Below are 20,379 nucleotides of genomic sequence, written 5' to 3' on the forward strand. Positions count from 1 at the left end.
AGCCTTCAGAACTCGCCCGAAAAGGGCAAAAGTAATGAGTTGCCCAAGGGAGTCCCCTCACTATTACTGAACCCACAATCAAACCTGTTATACTAGAGGAACTGCAGGGCAGTGAACACATGTAGTGGAGCAATGTCTCTGTGAGAGAGAGCAGGAATGGCAAAACAGGTCACCAGACTGCAGCTGCTTATCTGTTCAGTGATGGCCTCTCACCTCCAGGTACGAACAACATGTCTAATGCCAGCAGAACAAGGGAAAAGATTAGATGACTTCAATGTAATTCAAGCACCTAGTCCCAGAATGTGTTTTGGTTAGAGCATCACTTTGAAATGTCTCACTGTAAAATGTTATTTAATATTCTTATGAAGTGATGAAAGCAAGCAGAGGGTTTATTCCTTAGGAAGCAAATAAGCTGCTGAGGAAAAAGCTCCTTGGAGGTGATCACCTTACCTAACAACCTGGTGAGCTTTCAGTAAGAGTCAAACAAAACAGGTGCACATAGCCAGGTGCACACAGCCAGGCTGCCTGATGGCGAGTGAGCCCAGCCCGAAGAATTTTTGAGAAGAGTTCATCAACAGGTAGGGCCGCTGAGAGCCAGCTTCTGCTAACAGGTCCAGACTAGAGGGTGTGGACTGTTCTTTTTCCATTTTCTTCTCTGCTTCCTCTGGGAGAAGGGTGGTGGCGAGGCAGCCTGGCTGCGGGTCTGGGAAGTGTCCAAGCAGATGTGACGGGGGTGTTGGTGGCACAAGGACAGGAGGAACCGGTCGTCTAGGATGTGCCAGAGCCCTCACCACCAGGCTGGCATGCTCACCATCTAACTCTCAAGCGACACCAGCACCTAAACCCACCAAGAGCCCTGGGAGTCCCCAGGGTGCATGAGGGAGACGTACAGCGATCAGCGCACCTGCCTGGGGCCCCGTCTGATTCAAAGGTCTGAACGGTACCCAGAGCTCAGCCTATCTGGCCCTTCATACACAGGAAGTACAACTGGCCAGGCTGCTCCTGCCCTCCCCCCCAGTACTCCTGAACGCCCTCCTCTGGACTGGATGGGTCACAGCGCCTTCAGGCTGACTTGGGCGACCAAGGGGGAGGCAGACAGTGAAAGGGAAACAAACGGCCACAAGATGGGGTGGGCTCACAGACCCCTCTGCTCTGAGCCCAAAGTACATCACAGACAAAGGTTTTAAAGAAATGATGTTTATTGTTTAAAAAAAGAAAAGCTTTCGCCTGAAACTCAACAGTGGTGACAGTGGGTTGACTAGTGGATTGAACGGTCAACTTGAGAAAGACAAAAGCAGGGAGCTTGGGCCGTGTAGCGCTGAGCCCCTCACACCCGCTGAGCTGCACCCGCGCCCTGGCTGCTCCACGCTCTCGGACCACTGCGCGCCGTCAATGCTTGAGAAACACCTCACTCAACTTCAGTGCAGGCGGCCTGGATGCCCCTGGGAGAGAGAGAATGAGCACTCCTCTGTGTCTTCCTGCCTTCAGACGGGGGGCGGGGGGTGCATGCGGTGGGGGGTTGCCACCCAACCGCCATTCAAACCTCCTGGGTGTTTCTTCCTGTTCCTGTCTGTACAGAGAAGCAGTTAACTGAAAGTTATTGCCTGGGCTTGAAGAGAGCCAAGGGCAACCCCCTGGCCCCACCCCAAATGGTGACAGAGGTTGGCTTCTGGGTGCTTTCACCTGGGGGGGGGTGGCTACTGGGTGAGCCCTGGAGCTGTTTGCAGTGAGCGCCTCTGGGCTCCCATTCTGGCTGGTCTCTCGGCATCCTACCTCCCTCCTGTCCCTGGGCCCCCACCTCAGTGCACCTGAGCGCTACAGCCCTTGACCCTGCTGACCCTGAGCCAGCAGCGCGAGCCTCGCCCAGCACGTGTCTGCAGTGTGCTCTGAGCCCTGTGGGCCTACAGAGAAAATGAACCACGTCCTGGGGGGGGGGGGGGGCTGTCAGAGCCGAGGCTGCTGAAAGCCACGACCAGAGCAGTGTTTATGGGCCCCAGAGTCAGGGGAGAGTCACGGCCGGACATGGGGGTTGGAGGCATCTCTGCAGGCTCTGAAGGCCAGATAGCCTGCGGCCACTTTCACAAGTCAGAGGTGTGGCTCCCTGGACATTAAGAGGGAAAAGCCCGCCTTACAGCAGACAGTGCGACACAACACCTAGTCAGACTCTTAGTGGGTAGACAGGTGTGATATATGGTTTCCATGTTACAGAAAGTCACACAGGACCGACCACATGGACACTGGGTACACAGGGGGCCCCGGGAGCATCTGTGGACAAGTGGGGTGACTGCCTGGGCTTTAACTGGGCTCCCACAGGCCACTGGCAGGTGCTTCCTCCTTCGCCCGAGGAGAGCCACCTTTTCTGCTGTTTACAGGGGGGGAAAGAAAGGCCACACCTGGGAACAGTGAAGTCAACTTCTACAGACTTGAGGGAGAGGGAGGTTTCAAAAGAAGCAGTCCCCTCTTTTGGGTCACAAGTTAGACCAAGTGCTCAGCGACCACGGTTTACCATGTTGGGCTAAACAGGTGGGCAGGAAGTCTGGTCTGATTAAGGCAGTGAGCAGTGTGGGGGGCTTGGAAAGGATTCACATTAACCAAGGACGGGGACTGAGCCGGCAGCTGCTACGGGGTTCACAGAGCTGCGGGTATCTACGAGCACAGCCCCAGTGCTCCTTGCCACCTTCCATTGGCACACATGTTCATTTTCAAGATTTGGTTGTACGCACAGAGTTCTCTGGGAAAAAAATAATGAAAGCTTGAAAGGACTTGAGGCCAGGCCCCCGCGGCTTCATCTTGGTATGATTATCCGTTCCACGGCGCACACAATATGGTCCCAGTTTTTGCAGAATATGGCAAGGAGAGTCACAGCAAAGAAGGTGCCCAGGATGTGGGAGCGGCTCTTCATCATGGGCGAGACGAACCTGGCGATGGTCGACACACACACCAGGACGACGGTCATGAAGGCCAGGACCACGTTGATGCACTTGCCCAGGAGGACCTTGGCGTTCACCGTGTCTGTCTGCAGAACCTGCTGCTCCTGCTGGTGGAGCTCCAGCTTGGAGATGCGAGTCTGGCAAGATTCCAGGGCTTCCTGCGGGAGAGGGAGGGAGAGAGGGAGGGAGAGAGAGAGAGAGAGAGAGAGGGAGAGGGAGGGAGAGGGAGGGAGGGAGGGAGGAAGAGAGAGAGAGAGAGAGCTGCTGAGGCGGCCAGATGCCTGTGAGCGTGTGCTCTGTGGTGCATGCAGGCTCTGTCCCAACCCCTCCAAGCTCACAGCACTCAGCGCTCGGAGCAGCTTCAGAAAGCTGAATGCTTAGATGGGGTGATAATGACTGTGACTGGCCTCAGATGATGGTGATGGTGATGATGATGACGACGAGAGAAGCGGCAAGACAACGCGCCCAGGGTGGGTCTCCCCCTGGTGTTTGCGGACAAAATGAGCATACGTGCACAGCCACAAGATACCAAGATGGGGTGGCGGCTCAGGGTTTTGACTCCCGTTTCTGTTTGATGTGAACTGCACAGAATACTGGCCTCTGCTGGTAAGAGCAGGGACGACACAGAGGAGCGGGGCTCTGTGCTGGAGCAGCTGACTACCTTCAGCCACGGGTAGGGTCGGCCGTATCTCTGTATCTCAACTGCCAATCTCCCCCCCCCCACGGCCAAATTTGGCTCTGGGAGGGTGGAGGGAGAATGCACGCTGACTGCTTCCAAGCCCTCTCTGAATGCATTCCTCAGACACTCCATGTGTCCTGACCTTTCTTCTGTTGATTTCTTTTACTGCCAGCAGGGTTATTGATGGGGCTTGTTGCCTGCATGATGAACTCCCTACTCCTAGTGACCATCCCTCCCCTTCTTTTATCTGATAGGATAGAGAGACGCTGAGTGGGGAGGGGGAAGAGAGACACCTGCAGCACTGCTTCACTGTTTGTGAAGCATGCCCCCTGCAGGTGGGCACTGGGCTGTGTGCATGGAAACGTGTGCTGTCAACCAGCTGTGCCACCACCTGGCTCTGGTCTTGACATTTCTTAGGTCTGATTGCTGAGGCCCAGAGGACTCCCGGCTATCTTTGTTAACGCTGACTGGCATCTCTGCCTTCCTGACACCTCCACCAGAGCTCCCTAAAAGCTCTGAACTCACCAAGTCCGAATGGGACTCAGGCGTTGCACTGACCCTTCCAGCTGCCACCAGTCCTCTTTCCCATGTAGCCTTCCTTTCCTCACAATAAGGACCACGACCCACCAGCTGCTCATAGAAGCATCTGTTAAGCCATTCAAGACCTCTCCCTTGCACCCAGCCCTGTTGACAGAACATCTAGTAGTTATTTCCTTTTTGTTTATAAAGATTTATCTTGCTTATTAAATTTAAGAGAAGGTGATGCAGAGACGAAGAGAGAGGAAGAGAGAGAGAGAGAGCGAGCAGTCGGAGTACCGCTGAGATACCTGTAGTGCTTGGGATTGAACTGAGAACCTTGGGTGTGAGGAAGTCTGGTGCTGGACCAGTTGAGCTACCGCCCCAGCTGCCCAGAGCTACTGCAGCTGGCTCACTCATCTCCCCTTCCAGCCACCAGTCAGTCTCAGTCTGCAGCATCTCTTACCAACAGTAAGCTTGGTTTGTCCACATACTTCTATGCTCCTCAAGCCCAGGGATCCATCTGCCACGACAGCCAGAGATCTCGGAATAATGCAAACCTGTGGCAAACATCACCGAGTCTTTCCGTCGGGAACATGGCCTCCCTCCCAGTCCCGGCCTGTCCGCTCACTGTCGCCTGCCTCCCTAGATCCAGTCCACCACTTGCCCTCGCTGTGTTCCGGACAGACTGGCCTTTGTCTTTCTAGTGCCAGGACCCTGCTCATGCATCATTCCACCACTCCCAGAGCTGATTTTATTGTTGTTGTTATTCGGTTTAAGAGAGAGGAGAGGGGAGGAGATGAGAGGAGAAGAGAGGAGGTGAGAGAAGAGGAGGTGAAAGGAGGTGAGAGGAGAGGAAAGGAGAAGAAGTGAGAGGAGGCGAGAGGAGAGGAGAGAGAGGAGAGGAGAGGAGAGAGAGAAGAGGAGGTGAGAGGAGAACAGAGGAGGTGAGAGGAGAGGAGAGGAAAGAAGAGGAGGTGAGAGGATAGGAGAGGAGAGAGAGGAGAGGAGAGGAGAAGAGAGGAGAGAAGAGGAGGTGAGAGGAGAGGAGAGGGGAGGGGAGGGGGGAGGGGGAAGGGGAGGAGAGAGGAGAGGAAAGAAGAGGAGGTGAGAGGAGAGGAGAGGAAAGAAAAGGAGGTGAGAGGAGGTGAGAGGAGAGGAGAGAGAGGAGAGGAGAGAGAGGAGAGAGAGGAGGAGAGGAGAGAGAGGAGGGGGAGGGGAGGGGAGAGGGGAGTGGAGGGGAGGGGGAGGGGAAAGGAGGGGAGGGGAGAAGGGAGGGGAGGGGAGGGGAGAGGAAAGGAGAGGAGAGGAAGCTTATTCCCACTGTGCCACCCATGCATCTTCCTCCAGTGCTATGTTGCTCAAATCTGGGGCACTGGGCACTGAGCACCGACCACTGAGCACTGAGCACTGAGCACCGAGCACTGAGCATGTGCTCTACTGGGTGAGCTAGTCCCTGCCTGCCCCTCCTGCCCCCAGCTGACCGCTTCATATTCTGAGCAGGAATGTGCCTGCCGCCTCTGCACACGTGGATCTGGCTCCCCCTCACAGGTGACGCAGGCCTCGCTGAGACTGTCCCAAGAAGGAGCTCTGCTGGGTCCCTCTGGCCCTCCTCCTTAACCAAGAGATGAAGCTGATTCCGAGGACAGAGGTGCCGGGCACACTGCGAGTACCCCGCGTGGGCTGAATGCGCACCAGATGAACACTGCCAGTGCGACGTGAGGCTCTCGGGAGACGAGGGCTGAACAGAGGCCCCTAGCAGCTCACTAGCCCACCGCCTGGCTCATTTACCAACATGTGTTTGCTCAACTAAATCACAGCCGTCCTCTTGGGCTTTAAACAAGCGTAGCAGCTCCCACGCTGACTGGCTTTCTGTCTGGTGACTATATTCCCTGGGTCAAGGAGCGGGGTTCACTCACACAGGCTCCCGACACAAAGGGCAGAACTGTCGTGTCTTCCCAGTGCCAAGAAGTGTGAATGTTTTATAATCACAGGAAGGCATGTGGCCCAGAGGCCAGGCACTCGTGTCTCTGGTTCCCTCCACTTCAGGTGTAACAGAAAAGTGGAGAGACCAAGAGACAAAATCATTCTTTTAAGCAAATTAACTAGTTTTTGATAGCGCAGAGGAATTAAAACTATCAATAAATTACCGTAGAACTGATGTTATCTTTTTTTTCTCCTAGCAGAGGCAGCATGGAACAGAGAGGGAAAGACAGGCACCGACAGCACTGCTCGGCTGCTCAGGAAGCTTCCTCCTTGCAGGTGGGGACCGGGTGCGTGAACCAGGTTCTCCTGAGTGATGGTGTCTCACTCTACTGGGCACACCACCGCCTGGCCCCATCTCTTCTGATTTTTAAGTTTGTTTTGTGAGGCTCTTCCCCCAAGTACACCCCTTTGTCCCTAATGTATGCTTGTTAAGAAGAAAAGGGGCAAACAATATCAACTCGGTATTAACTCTCAGCAAGAGAATGCCACACTCGGACACAACCCAGTGGCGTCCCAAGCAAATCCTATTATACTAGAACCTTCGACTGTAGCAGGGGGGGATGTTGGTGCTTGGTGGTGGGTATGTTGTGGTGATACATTTCAGAGAGGTGTGAAACTGTAGTCCCCTTCTGCCCCCCCAAAGAGGAAGTCTTGTAAACCACTATTACCTCAACCAAAAACCAACAGAAAGCTCTGATAAAACTGACTGTATTGGTAACCTAGCAACAATTCAACAGGTTCAGAACAGCTGGTTGGAGAAGAGAAGCCTCCTCACTCAGGGCTGGGCAGAACACCCCACCCCCTACCCAACACGCACGCACACACAGCCCACAGCCCACAGTCACTGGCGGCAGACACGTCCAGTCAGCCCTGATGTTCTGGCTCACAGAGCTGTTCAAGCAGGCGGCCGAGGGCAGCCCCAGCTCATGAGTCGCGAATGAGACGTGGGCAGTCAAGTTCCAGCTCACATCCATTTTCTCCCTTGGAAAACAGGACTCAGACTGCCAACAGCCCCTCCTATAACTGCCTACAGAGAAATACTGTAAATATTTTGGAAGTTGAACATTACACTCTGAATTCAGAGTGTCTTTCTTTTTTCCTTTCCCTTTCTTTCTGCAACTGACGGGGATGTGAATTGTGCAGTCGCCATGGAGAACAGTGTGGAGGTTCCAGGAAAAGTTCATCAAGGGAACTGTCACCATCACCACACGACCCAGAACTTCCACTGCTGGGTCAGCCTGGAGGAAACGGAGTCATCACGCTGAGTCACCTGCACCTCCGTGCTTCTCAGCCATGTTTACGACCCAGCAAAGACGAGGACACAGCCTGAACGCTAGCTAACAGGGGACTGGCTACCCAAAGCAGGAGGACAGGCACATGTCACTTGGTGACTAGACCACAGTCTGAGAAGAGGGCTAGGCAATTGCCTCCTTTTAGGAATGTCAGAAAGCTGGATGTCTTATCCTGCCCCACACCAAGTATAGTATATGGGGCCCATCACCATATATGCAGCCATCACTGTCCAGAATGCTATGCAGTGCAAGTATGTATATCCTCATGTATAGAAATAGTATGCAGTCATAAAAAGGAATACCTGCCACTTGGGTAGGCTTTTCCAACTATCTTTATAAGCAGGACACACACACACACACACACACACACACACACACATATCTTATTTTAATGAGAGTGACATACAGAATGACCAGAGACTGCCTAGCTCTTGCCTTATGGTGGTGTCCGGGACTAGAGACAAAATTTCAGAGTCTCACACATGAAATTCTTTTACATAATCATTATGCTGCCTCTCTGCCTCTTGAGCATGATGAGGGAATTATGCTGAGTGACATGTGCTGGCTGGAGAAGACACTGTTATGGCCTCACTTATATGTGGGATTTGAAAACACTGACCTCTCAGCAACAGTGAACAACTTTACAGAGGATGAAGGACAGGAAAAATGGGTGAAAGTCATCAAAAGGCACAAACTTCCAGTCCCAAGACAATAAGCCCTGGGGATGAAAAAGTAGAGCACAGTGGGAGTCGGGCAGTAGCACAGCGGGTGCAAAGCACAAGGACCAGCGTAAGAATCCCAGTTTGAGCCCCTGGCTCCCCACCTGCAGGGGAGTTGCTTCACAAGTGGTGAAGCAGGTCTGCAGGTGTCTATCTTTCTTTCCCCGTCTTTCCCTCCTCTCTCCATTTCTCTCTGTCCTATCCAACAACGACAACATCAACAACAATAATAACTACATCAACAATAAAAACAAGGGCAACAAAAAGGAAATAAATAAATATTAAAAAAAAAAAAAAAGTAGAGCAGAGTGACTAGAGCTGACCACCCTGCATTATGTGTTGGAAAGCTAAAAGGGAGAGAGGGCCAGGCGGTGGCATACCTGGTTGAACGCACATGTTACAGTGCACAAGGACCCAGGTTTGAGCCCCTGGTCCCCAGCTGCGGGGGCAAAGCTTTGCGAGTGGTGAAGCAGGGCTGCAGGTGTCTCTCTTCCTCTCTGCCTCCCCCTTCCCTCTTGATTTCTATGTGTAGCCAATGAAAACGTAAAGATAATGAAAATTTAAAAAGAAAAAGAAAGCTAAAAGTAAATCTTGAACACCATCATCACAAGGGAAAAAAAAATGACCCTGTGGGTTGATGATCATTGATCAGACTCACTGCAGTAATTACTTCCTATTTTGTACAGAAAGCCTGTCATTTTTCCAGACGCCTTAAACTAGTGCAAAGTTCTGTGCCAACTGTGCCATGCTAACAGCAGTGCAGGCAGAGAGCCTCTGCTGACTGAGAAGAAGGGAGAAGACCCCAGCTGACACAAGGCTGCTTCACTGGCACCGGCCACCTCTTCCTTCTGTCTGTCTTCCCTTCAAGTCCTGCCTCCTTCAGGAAGGACGTCTATTCACATCCACTTTTCAGGGGACGTATGCCTGCGCTAGTCTGAGTCCTTAACCTCTCCGAGCCTGACCCTACACGGGAGGCATGCAGAGGCTCACAGGAACTATCTGTAAGAGTCGCTGGGATTGCACAGGGGGGAAAGGGGCATGTAGCGGGCTCTGCTAACGTGAGGCATCGAGTTTGCATGCAAGGGCGAGGAACTGTAACAAACGGGAGAGATGTCATTTCTGGAGGAACAAACAGACTTGAGGTGGGCTCAGCTGGCAACAGCAGTGCTGGCGCCGAGGGCTCAAGCCGTGCTAAGTGCTGGCCGCCCCGGCACTCCACAGCTCACCAGGCGCTGCGGCTTTCGGGGTCTGCCTCGGGATTCTGGCCCTTGCTCATACTGCCTTGAGCTGTCCTGCCATCTGGGCTAGACCTGACCCCCACCTAGCCAGCAAGCTTCTGGAAGACGGAGGCGTGCCATTATGAAGGCATCATTAAACTGTGGCGAGCAGGTGTGCTCTGACGCGGGCAGCAGGTGGCCAGCACGGCGTCCTTGCTCGGGAAGGTCTAGGGCAGGGACCCATGGGATTAACGCGAGGGGACACGCCTGTGCAGGGGGAATGCTTCACCCCACCTAACAGGGCTGGGGGCTGAGCACTTGCTCTCTTAGAGGGATGACAGGCTGGGAAGAGCCGGGGGGGGGCGGGAGTGAGGGAGGGGGGTACCTGGATGTCCCGGGACCTCTCGTAGGCCTGGTAGGCCACCTTCTCCTCGACGCTGGCCAGCGCCTGCTTCAGGTTGGCCGTCTCGTGCTGGTGCAGGTCCGTCAGGTCGTGCAGCTGGTCCTCTAGCCGCTCGTACCTGAGCAGAGAGAGGAGCACACTCTGAGCCCGACACAATGTGAAGAAGGGCGTCTTTCCCCTCAGCGCCACCAGCACCCAGGGCTTGTTTTCATTCCTGACGATCCATTTCCCAACGTCTCAGCCTGGCTCTGGGAAGCAGGTTTTATTCATTTATTCATTTATTTATTTATTTATTTTGTTTGCTTGCCTCCAGGGTTATCACTGGGGCTCGGTGCTGGCACAACAAATCCACTGCTCCTGGGGGCCTTTTTTTTTTTTTTCATTTATACTGAATAGGACAGAGAGAACTGAGAGGGGAGGAGAAGAATAGAGGGGGAGAGAAAGAGAGACAGACACCTGCAGACCTGCTTCACCGCTTGTGAAGTGACCCCTCCCTGCAGGTGGGGTTCTGAAGGCTTGAACCGGGATCCTTGTGCTTCATACTACGTGCACTTAACCCGGTGCGCCACTGCCTGGGCCCTAAATAATATTTATTTTATTTGGATAGAGACAGAGAAATTGATAGGGAAGGGGAGGTAGAGAGAAAGAGAGAGAAACATCTGCTTAACTGCTTGTGAAGCTCCCCCCCCCCCCCCTGCCGCAGGAGGGGCCAGGGGTTTGGGCCCGGGACTCTTCCACACTGAAATACGTGCAGCAGCGCCTGGCCTGGGGAGCACACGTCTCAACAGCTCTGAATGCCGGCTCTCCAAGGGCCCCTGCACTCTTTTTCTGTTTGTTCTATTTTAATAATTTTCAGTAGCTGACTGTCTCTAACCACAGCACTGCTCAGCTCTACCTTAGGGTGGTGCTGAGGACTGAATCTGGGCCCTCTGGAGCCCAGGCACGAGTTCTTCTGTGTAACCATTATACTGTCCCCCTGCAGTCGTAACTCATCCAGCTTCAGCACTGACGTCTCGTGCAGACCAAAGCGGTCCTGCCACCCACGTCACACTGGCCCTTGTGGTGACCACAGCGTCACTGTGGACTGTTCAGCGTCCTGCTCAAAGCAAGGGTCCACTGGCACCTCGGCGGTCTTCCCTCTCAACCCCTGCAGTGCCTCCATGACCTACTTCTACTCTTCCTCCTGCACACACTGACTCTGAAGACAGTTTACAGCTCTGAGGATTTAGATGCCGATTAAAAAATAAACAAGGTAAGCACACATGGCGCAAAGCGCAAGGACCGGCATAGGATCCAGTTTGAGCCCCCGGCTCCCCACCTGCAGGGGAGTCGCTTCACAGGTGATGAAGCAGGTATTCAGGTGTCTGTCTTTCTCTCCCCCTCTGTCTTCCCCTCCTCTCTACATTTCTCTCTGTCCTATCCAACAACGACATCTATAACAACAATAATAACTACAACAATAAAACAATAAGGGCAACAAAAGGGACTAAAAAATTATAAAAATAAAAATAAAGTAAATAAAATAAACAAGGGAGTCAGGTGGTAGTGCAGCAGGTTAAATGCACGTGGCGCAAAGCACAAGGACCAGCATAAGGATCCCAGTTTGAGCCCCCGGCTCCCCATCTGCAGGGGAGTCGCTTCACAGGCGGTGAAGCAGGTCTGCAGGTGTCTGTCTTTCTCTCCCCCTCTCTGTCTTCCCCTCCTCTCTCCACTTCTCTCTGTCCTATCCAAAAATGACAACATCAACAATAATGACTACAACAACAATAAAAACAACAAGGGCAACAAAAAGGAAATAAATAAATATTTTAAAAAATAAAAAATAAAACTCAAGCTTGGCCTGGGAGGTGGCACTAGCCTCTCAAGCGCGAGGCCCTTAGTTCAAGCCCTGGTCTCGTGCCAGAATGACGCTCAGGTTCACCCTCCTTTCTTTTCTCTGATTGATTTTCTCCCCAGCCAGGGCTACCTCCGGGGTTGAGTACCTGCACAAACAATCTACCACTACCAGTGGCCATATCTCTCCCTGCCCCCACTTTTAAAAGATGTTTACTATTATCTTTATTGGATAGAGACAGCCAGAAACTGAGAGGGAAGGGGGAGATAGAGAGGGAGAGAGAGACAGGGCGACACCTGCAGCCCTGCTTCACCACTCACAAAGCTTTCCCTCTGCAGGTGGGGACCAGGGGCTTGAACCTGGGTCCTTGTGCACAGTAATGTGTGCTCAACCAGGTGTGCCACTGCCAGGTCCCCAATAAGCAAACAAACAATCGAGAACAAACAAACAAAAGCACCCCTAAGATTTGGGGCTGGGGATGTGGCTCAGTGGTACAGTGTGTGCACGCCTCTTGTTTGGAGACCTGGCTATGATTCTAGGAAAACATATGCTGGAGTACTGTTCTGAGCTCTCTCTCAGAAAGCAAATATATCAAAGAGCCAAACAGATAAAAATTAAACTTATTACAAGGTATAGTTGACTTAACTGGTGGCATCCCCCAAATTCCAAGCTTAAAGTAACAGTCACTCAAAGATCCCATTCCTCTCCCGCAGGCCCCTGTGACAAGAGGGCTGCGTCTTACACGGAAAATCGTGTGACTGTGTTTACTGTTATGAAACAAGGAGCGCTGCTTGAGAGGGATACGCTAGCCTGAGATGACTCTGATCAATGTCAGGTCGCCACAGAACCATTTTCAAAAATGAGAACAAGGAGCCTAACAGAGATTTCGTCGTGACTATGCTCAGGTGGGACTTCTGGAGTGGCCGGTGCCAGAGCTATCAACGGCTTTTCAAAGATCTCCAGAAGTCAGCCATACGATGAATGGTGGCACTGCGGTGATCACAAACTATACGAAAACCAGAAACTGTCTTAAATGCATGTAAAGATGTGTAATGTGGAAATCTGGATTCAAAACTTGCACCTGAAGAGTGCTGGCTCCAGTCTAATCAGACAGAACAAACAATGATAGAAATTGGAAAAGTCGAGATTCAAGAATAGATCCAGTGAGACAAAGAAACCAAAGGTTTATGCAAGAAATATAGAGTGAGCATTAAAAAATTAGTAAGGTCATGGGACCCCTGGAATATGTCTAAAATAGACTTCCTAGCATTTTCCAAAATGGAGACCCCAAATCTCATCTGCTATACTCTTACCTTTAGATTCCTGATTATTAAGCTATTTGTTCTGCTTTATATCTTAATGTTTTTCAGCCACCAAGTTGCAGATGCTACCATTGACACCAACCTGACTTCCCTGGGCAGACGATCTCACCAATGTACCATCTCTCCAGAGCCCTGGCCCACTAGGTAAAGATAGAAACAGACTGGGGGAGTAGATCCACCTGACAACGTCCATGTCCAGTGGGGAAGCAATTACAGAAGCCAGACCTTCCACCTCCTGCTTCCCATAATGATCCTGGGTCCATGCTCCAAGAATGATAAAGGGTAGGAAAGCTTTCAAGGGAGGGGATGGGATGTGGAACTCCGGTGGTGTGAATTGTATGGAATTGTACCTCTCTTATCCTACGATTTTGTCGATCATTATTCTATCAATAAAAAAAGCCACATTACTAAAAAATTACATCTATCAGATATGAAACCATATATAGTTTTATAGATACAGAAGAATGTACAGATTAAATTAAAAAGTTACAATACGTGATATTAGAAGTCAGTATACTCATTATGACCAAAAGAAAAAAAAAAACAAAAACCTGGGGGTGGATATCTGTACTGGGAAAAATCACCTCATATCTGGCTCTAAGACTCTACTAAGCTACAAAGCTAGTAAGCTACAAGCATAAAAGTCAGCCTACACTAGACCTTCCACCTTCTGCATCCCACAATGACCCTGGGTCCATACTCCCACGGGGATAAAGAATAGGGAAACTATCAGGGGAGGGGATGGGATACAGAGTTCTGGTGGTGGGAATTGTACCCCTCTTATCTTGTCAGTGTTTCCATTTTATAACTAAATAATTTTTTTAAAAAAGTCAGACTACAATTCAGCTGGTTCTCAAAATGAGTTAATATTATCCACAAGATTTTAGCTGATACTATAATTTTTAGGATGATTCTTGAAGGATCTTTATTTAGGATGATAGCTTAACAAACAAACAGTATGTACGCATATACTTTATAGATAGTATGTACTCTATAAAGATTGGACGGATACGCCCACCTGGCTGAACAATGAATCCATTTTTCGCTCAGCGGTTACTATGGAGGGGGTAGGGTACAGGTCTCCGAGTTCTAGTGAGGCTTTACAACAACACCTACCCAACCTGCTTCTCAGGCACATGTGCTAGTTTAACAGACCCGCAGACGTCAATAACAGCCTTTCCCAAACTGCCAACGCGTAAGGCAAACGGACTAATCGAGAACTGCGAAGTAGGGGGCAGAAGGACCGACTCCCCGATGCCTTTGGCTCCCCACACGCGGACAGCCACTGGCAGCCACACCCAGGCCACCTCTCTGAGAACCGCAGGGAGTCGGAGTACCTGTATCTCTCCTCCTGCAGGGTCTGAGAGATGAAGCCATACTCTCTCTTGAGCTGCACCTTGAGCGCCTCGATGTCCTCTGCCAGCTGCGCCTGCGTCTCCTTGATCTCCCGCAGCTCCTCCAGGACCATGGTGAGCTTCCCCTGGCTGTGCAGCTGGCCGGGCCCGCCGGCCCCAAAGGACTGGTTCCCGTTGCTGTCCGCGGAGCCCGACGTCCCGCTCGAGCACTCGTCGTCACTGCCGTACTTGGGCTTGTTCACGATGGTGGCGCTGCCCCCGTAGGCCCGGGCGCCAGCCTCGGGCCGGAACTCCTCTAAGGAGTTCTTCAAGTGAGCGATGTTGTCGGCGCTGCCGAACTTGTTACGGATCAAGTTGGCGAACTCCCTGGACTTATTGAAGACGAACACGGGCGGGGTGAGGGACACCCCCGGCATGCCGCCCGACTTGCTGCTCTCCATGCTGTGGGGGGCCGTGCGCGACTTCACCTGGGCGTCTCTCAGAGAGCGGTGGATGTCCTTCAGGTCCTTGGAGCTCCGGGCGGCCCCATTCTGCTCGATCTCCTTGAGCTTCCTGTGGTAGTGCTCTAGCTTCTTCTGCAGCTGGGCGATGGAGTGGGCAGACTTCTGGTTCTTCTTCTCAAAGACTTGCTTGATGCGGCCAGCCTGCTGCTTGTCCGCGCTGTTGACCAGCTTCAGGTATTCGGCCACGTTCCCATCTCGGGACGTCTGCTCGATCTTGATCTGCTCCGTCACCTTGAGGATTTTTTGCTTCAGGCTGTCCGTGTTGAGCTTGGCCTTGTGGAAGTCCAGGATGCCATCGGGCACGTCGAAGTTAAGGTTGGTGTCTGACCCGCCTCGGCGGATGTTCAGGGGCAGGCTGAGGGTATTCATGTCATGACGCTCCACCTGGAAGGGCAAGGAAGTAGTGCCGTGAGTTGTGAGGTTGCAGAGATACGCTGTGTGCGACACATACACACACACACACACACACACACACACACACACACACACACACACACACACACACACACACACACACACCCGTTAAGCCTCAGATGTTCGGACTGCAAGAATCCACAGGGTAAGAAGTCCCTAGCAGTCTGACTTTTCCGCAGTCTTGTAAATTGAAGGTATTCAGCTGTCGGCCTGATTAGGTAGATGGACACTGTTGGGTGCCAGGCTGGAAAATGCACAAAGGAATGAGGTCACCAGTTAGTCCTGGTTTCTCCAAAGTGCCCAGGTAACCAGGGGCCTGCCCCATTCACAGTGGGAAATGCAGCCAAATCAGAACCCAATCACTTAACAGAAGAACAAAAAGAAACAAGGAAATAGAAAAAAAAAAAAAAAAAACCAGCAATGTTCAAATAGTACATTCATCAAAACAAGAATTTTTTCTATTTTATTCAATAGAACAGACAGAAATTGAGAGGAGGTGGAGACAGAGAGGGAGAGAGAAAGACAAGCACCTGCAGACTTGTTTTACTGTTCCTAAAGCTTCCCCCCTGCTGGTGGGGCATGGGGGCTCGAACCCTGGTCCCTGCATGGATCTTTGCACATAGCACTATGTGTACTGCCTGGCCCCTAACAAGAATTTTTTCATTGGAATTGTTCGGTATAATGGAATAATATCGTGTAAATCAATTAGAATCTAAATTTATACTGCAATATAAATCTTAAAATGAAGTTATACAACAGTATGCAAATGTGGAAACACCAACTACAACCAGACTAACAAGCCAACCACAGCAAAGTGATTAAAAAGACCGACAGTGATAACACTAAGGCCACATGGAACAGCCTTCTCACTGTTCCCTCATGTGGGGACTTGCAGAGAACACCTCCGTCCTTCTTGATAGTTCTGGAAAAATACATGACCAGAACTCTCTCTTGTTCCTGACCCATTTCTATCCCATTTGATTCATCCGTTCACTATTCAGCGGTTTATACAATCATAAGAAGACAGGGATACAGTCCCACGCCACTCCCACCCCCAGAGTTCTGTGCCCCATGCCTGGTCCCCCAAGGCTGACCGCCAGAGTTCTCCCCAGATCTTAGACAGAAGTCGGCTACTTTTGTTGTCGTTGTAACTTCATGTATTTTCAATCGTTATATTATGAAGTGTTTCATTTTTTACAAAGACTTTTTTTTTTTAGTCCTCAGATCTGATAAAGCCCTGTCAAACATCTAGTTTATCTTGGCACACAGCTGGTGCTCAATAACCTGAACAAAACTACGCTTACTTTTATGAGACCGAGGCAGCGCCCTGCCGTGGGATGTGCGGTCCAGGGGAGCAAGCCTGGGTCCTCACCCAGGCACGTCTTGGCTCTGCCCCGAGGCTGCCTCACTGGCAGTTAAACATGAGCACCTTGCTTGTTCTGTTCACAAGCTGATCAGCAGGCCTTGCAGAGTCTTAACGGCAATCAGTGGGTGGCAAGGTGATATTACTTTTTGCGTGGACAAAGTATGAGGTCACAGACTCGCGTTGCCTGAGATCACGTCCACAGTGGGTATCAGCACCTGTCTGCACAGGAAATCCGTTCACTGGTTTCCCCAGAGAAGGGAGACCAATGTCATGGGGGGGACACAGTCCTTGGCCAGCAGGTCTCACCTTCTTCATGACGCACGGAGTGTCTTTATTTTTTAAATATTTGTTTATTGGCTGGAGATGAGAGAAACTGAGAGGGAAGGGGAGATAGAAGAGAGAGAACGAGAAACACCTGAAGCAACACGTAGAGCACTGCTTCTCTGCTGTGAAGCTTCCCCTCCTGCAGCTGGAGACTGTGGGCTTAAACGTAGGTCTTCGGAAACGGTAACGTGTGCCGAACCGTGTGCAACACCACTTGGCCCCTGGAAGCCTCTTAATACTCATTCCTGCTCCCTCTCTTCCAACACACTCTTCTTTTTTTCTTAAGCCCACGAATAAGAGGCAGAACAGCCGTATGTAAGAAAGGTCAGAACTATGTGTGAGATCACTGTGAAACCAGGGCTATGGAGAAGGGCAAAGGGGTAGTGATTTCTGCCTGGCCACGAGGGAAGGACAGGAGCAGGGGCGAGAGAAAGTGAACAGTCGCCTTCAAGACCACAGGAAGCTCAAGACAGTCATGTGAGGACGCTCACTAGTGAACCCAGGCAGGAATGGCTCCAACAGGAAGAGAGTGCTGGGCAGGCAGGGTCCGCATGGCCACTGGGATCCGAGGGTGCGTATCTGAATTCACCGACGCAATCTGATCTGCCACTCCCAATTCTCAGCACCTTTCTTTGGCTCCCTAGGGCCTCCCAAATGAAATATAAGCTGACCACCATGAAGCCCGAGTTGACCTGTCAGACCTCACCGTGCACCTGCCTGATGCCGTTCACTTCAGGGGGCACCTTTCAAATCAAAGGCTTCAGGATACATGTGACTTTCTATGCATTTCCGTGTACATATATTTGTAACACCCACTATCCATCCACTTCTGCTTGGCAAAATCCCATGTACCCTTTGTTGCTGTTGTTCACCACTGGGGCTTCAGCCCTGAGTCAATTTTTTCAGATAGAGAAGGAGAGGGAGGGAGAGAGGGAGAGGGAGAGGGAGAGGGAGAGGGAGAGGGAGGGAAAGCTCTACCTTACAAGGCTTCCTCCAGTGCTTGGGGCTACAGAGAGGGTTTGAACCTAGCTCAGGCGCACAACAAAGCACGAGCACTACCCAGGTGAGCTGTCTTCCTGGTTCCTCCATAAAGATCCACTCCCAATGTCTCTTACCCACAGATTCATTCCTATATCCCCCGTCCCCCTAGAAAGCTACCTTTCCTGGGGCGTAGAGACTGGGGCTACTATGAACAGCTGGGTATGACGGAGCAGAGATGTGATGCTCTTTAAGAAATAAAGGAATAAAAACCTTGGGTCAACGAAATGACCGGGAGACAATATTCACACATCACGCATCTGATAAGCGATCGACACTGAAAAATTTTATAAAGAGATCACACAGCTCAATAACAAGAACACAAACAGCCCACTATGAAAGTGGGCAAAGTATTCTAACTGTCTCTAAAGAAGACATTCAGGTGGAACACAGACACATGAAACAAATGCACCCAGTCACTTATCACCAGGGAAATGCCAGTTAACACAATGAGAACCCACCTCACACCTGTGAGAACAGCCCACCAACAAAACAGGCACTGAGTGGGGACGAGGAGAAAAGGGACCTGGACACACCGCTGGGTGGAATGCCAAATGGTGCAAGTCCTGTGGAAAGTAACAGAGTCATTCAGCAAATAAAAATAGACACCCAGAGGCCCCAGCTCCCCATCTGCGGGGGGGTGGGGGGGAGCGATTCACTGGCGGTGAAGCAGGTCTGCAGGTGTCTGTCTTTCTCTCCCCCCTCTCTGTCTTCCCCTCCTCTCTCCATTTCTCTCTGTCCTATCCAACAACGATGACAACAATAAAAAAACAAACAACAACAACAAACCAAGGGCAACAAAAGGGAATAAATAAAAAAACAGACAGCTTGTTACTCAGCAATACCACTCACTCCTAGACAGTGTTCAAAGGACATGCAAACACTTCTTAAAGGGGCACACGCACCCTGACATTCACAGCTGCACCCCTCCCAACAGCTAAACACTGGCTGCAATCTTCATGCCCGATGGCGGACGGCTGGACAGCGAAGCCATGGAATATATGTTCAAGGGAGCACTGCGCTAAGTAGACGAGATCGCACCACTCAGAACAACATGACGGAACCAGAACTGACTGTGTGGAGGGAAACAGGTGAAGGACAGCTGCGGGAGGTTTTAGTCACACGAGGACTAAAGCTCGAGGATGGACTTGCAAAGAGTCACCAAACTGTCTCTTGGACTCAGCGGCGGCTACGGCGGTTATGGGTGTGGGAGGAACACAGGACATTGGTGGTGGTGGGGTGTGTGTGTGTGTGTGTGGTGACTTGTACACATGAGGTGTGGGTTTAAAATTATACCCCTTTGTAAAACACTGTGACGATATTAATAAAATTCAAAAACAGAAAACAACAGCTGGGCCAGGGAGGCAGTCCAGCAACACCACTGCACATGTGTGAAGCCCCGGGCTAACTCCCCGCTGCCACATGCGACAAAAGGCTGCTTCTCCCTACCTGTGACCCTCCTAGGTGCTTTGGAGGCACTCTTTTCCTCTCCTATAATCACTGAACCATTAAAAAAAATTATCTTTATCTATTTATAGGATGGAGACAGCCAGAAATTGAGAGGGAAGGGGGTGATAGAGAGGGAGAGAGACAGAGATGCCTGCAGCCCTGCTCCACCACTCACAAAGCTTTCCCCCTGCAGGTGGGGGCTGGGGGCTCAAACCCTGGCCCTCGTACATTGTAACATGTGCGCTCAACCAGGTGCGCCAGCATTATCCCTCGATTATTTTTAATGGCTGCAAGGGTCATCCATGGGACTTGAGCCCAGTTCCTTGTGCACGGTGATACACATGCTTACGAAGGTGCGCCACTACCCCTGCCCCCGCCAGCCATGAGTTCCTGATCCCAAGAGAGAATGAGATCCTTTGTGGAGCGATGACGTCTCACCTGTATCAGCCTGTGGTGCCGGCACTGTCCACATTCACAGGAGGCTGATGCTCACACAAGGCGGGGGCTATGCTTTGTTCCGGGGGAGCCTGCTCCGTACATTAGAACAAACAGGGGAGTCGGGTGGGAGCGCAGCGGGTTAAGCGCACGTGGCACAAAGCTCAAGGACCCGCATGAAGATCCCGGTTCGAGCCCCCGGCTCCCCACCTGCAGGGGAGTCGCTTCCCAGGCGGTGAAGCAGGTCTGCAGGTGTCTGTCTTTCTCTCCCCCTCTCTGTCTTCCCCTCCATTTCTCTCTGTCCTATCAATGGCAACAATAACTACAACAACAATAAAAAACAAGGGCAATAAAAGGAAAAAATAAATATATAAAATTTTTTTTTGATAAATAAACAAAAAAACCTGACTGGGGAGATGATGCAGTGTTTTTTAAATATTTATTTATTTATTCCCTTTTGTTGCCCTTATTGTTTTATTGTTGTAATTATTATTGCTGTTGTTATTGATGTTATTGTTGTTGAATAGGACAGAGAGAAATGGAGAGAGGAGGGGAAGACAGAGAGGGGGAGAGAAAGACAGACACCTGCAGACCTGC

General features: G+C 51.2%; 1 protein-coding gene across 7 annotated transcripts in view; it reads right to left on the minus strand.

Annotated features, from left to right (window-relative positions):
- Positions 1-1,181: 1,181 nt before the first annotated feature.
- TMCC3 (transmembrane and coiled-coil domain family 3) overlaps positions 1,182-20,379 on the minus strand; it is a 306,581-nt gene continuing 287,383 nt past the window's right edge. For 5 of the 7 annotated variants that reach the window (XM_060195557.1, XM_060195558.1, XM_007523195.3 and 2 more), the window contains 3 exons: positions 14,236-15,140; positions 9,725-9,860; positions 1,182-3,088 (listed from right to left, as the gene is read on the minus strand). In XM_060195557.1, the coding sequence (XP_060051540.1) occupies positions 2,786-3,088; positions 9,725-9,860; positions 14,236-15,140 (1,344 nt within the window). In that variant the 3' untranslated portion in view covers positions 1,182-2,785. Of the gene's footprint in view, positions 3,089-3,140; positions 3,857-9,724; positions 9,861-14,235; positions 15,141-19,785; positions 19,875-20,379 lie in introns of those variants that run through there. The other 2 variants (XM_060195559.1, XM_060195556.1) reach the window with 2 other exon arrangements.

Source organism: Erinaceus europaeus, chromosome 7 (assembly GCF_950295315.1).
Source record: "Erinaceus europaeus chromosome 7, mEriEur2.1, whole genome shotgun sequence".
Lineage (NCBI taxonomy): Eukaryota > Metazoa > Chordata > Mammalia > Eulipotyphla > Erinaceidae > Erinaceus > Erinaceus europaeus.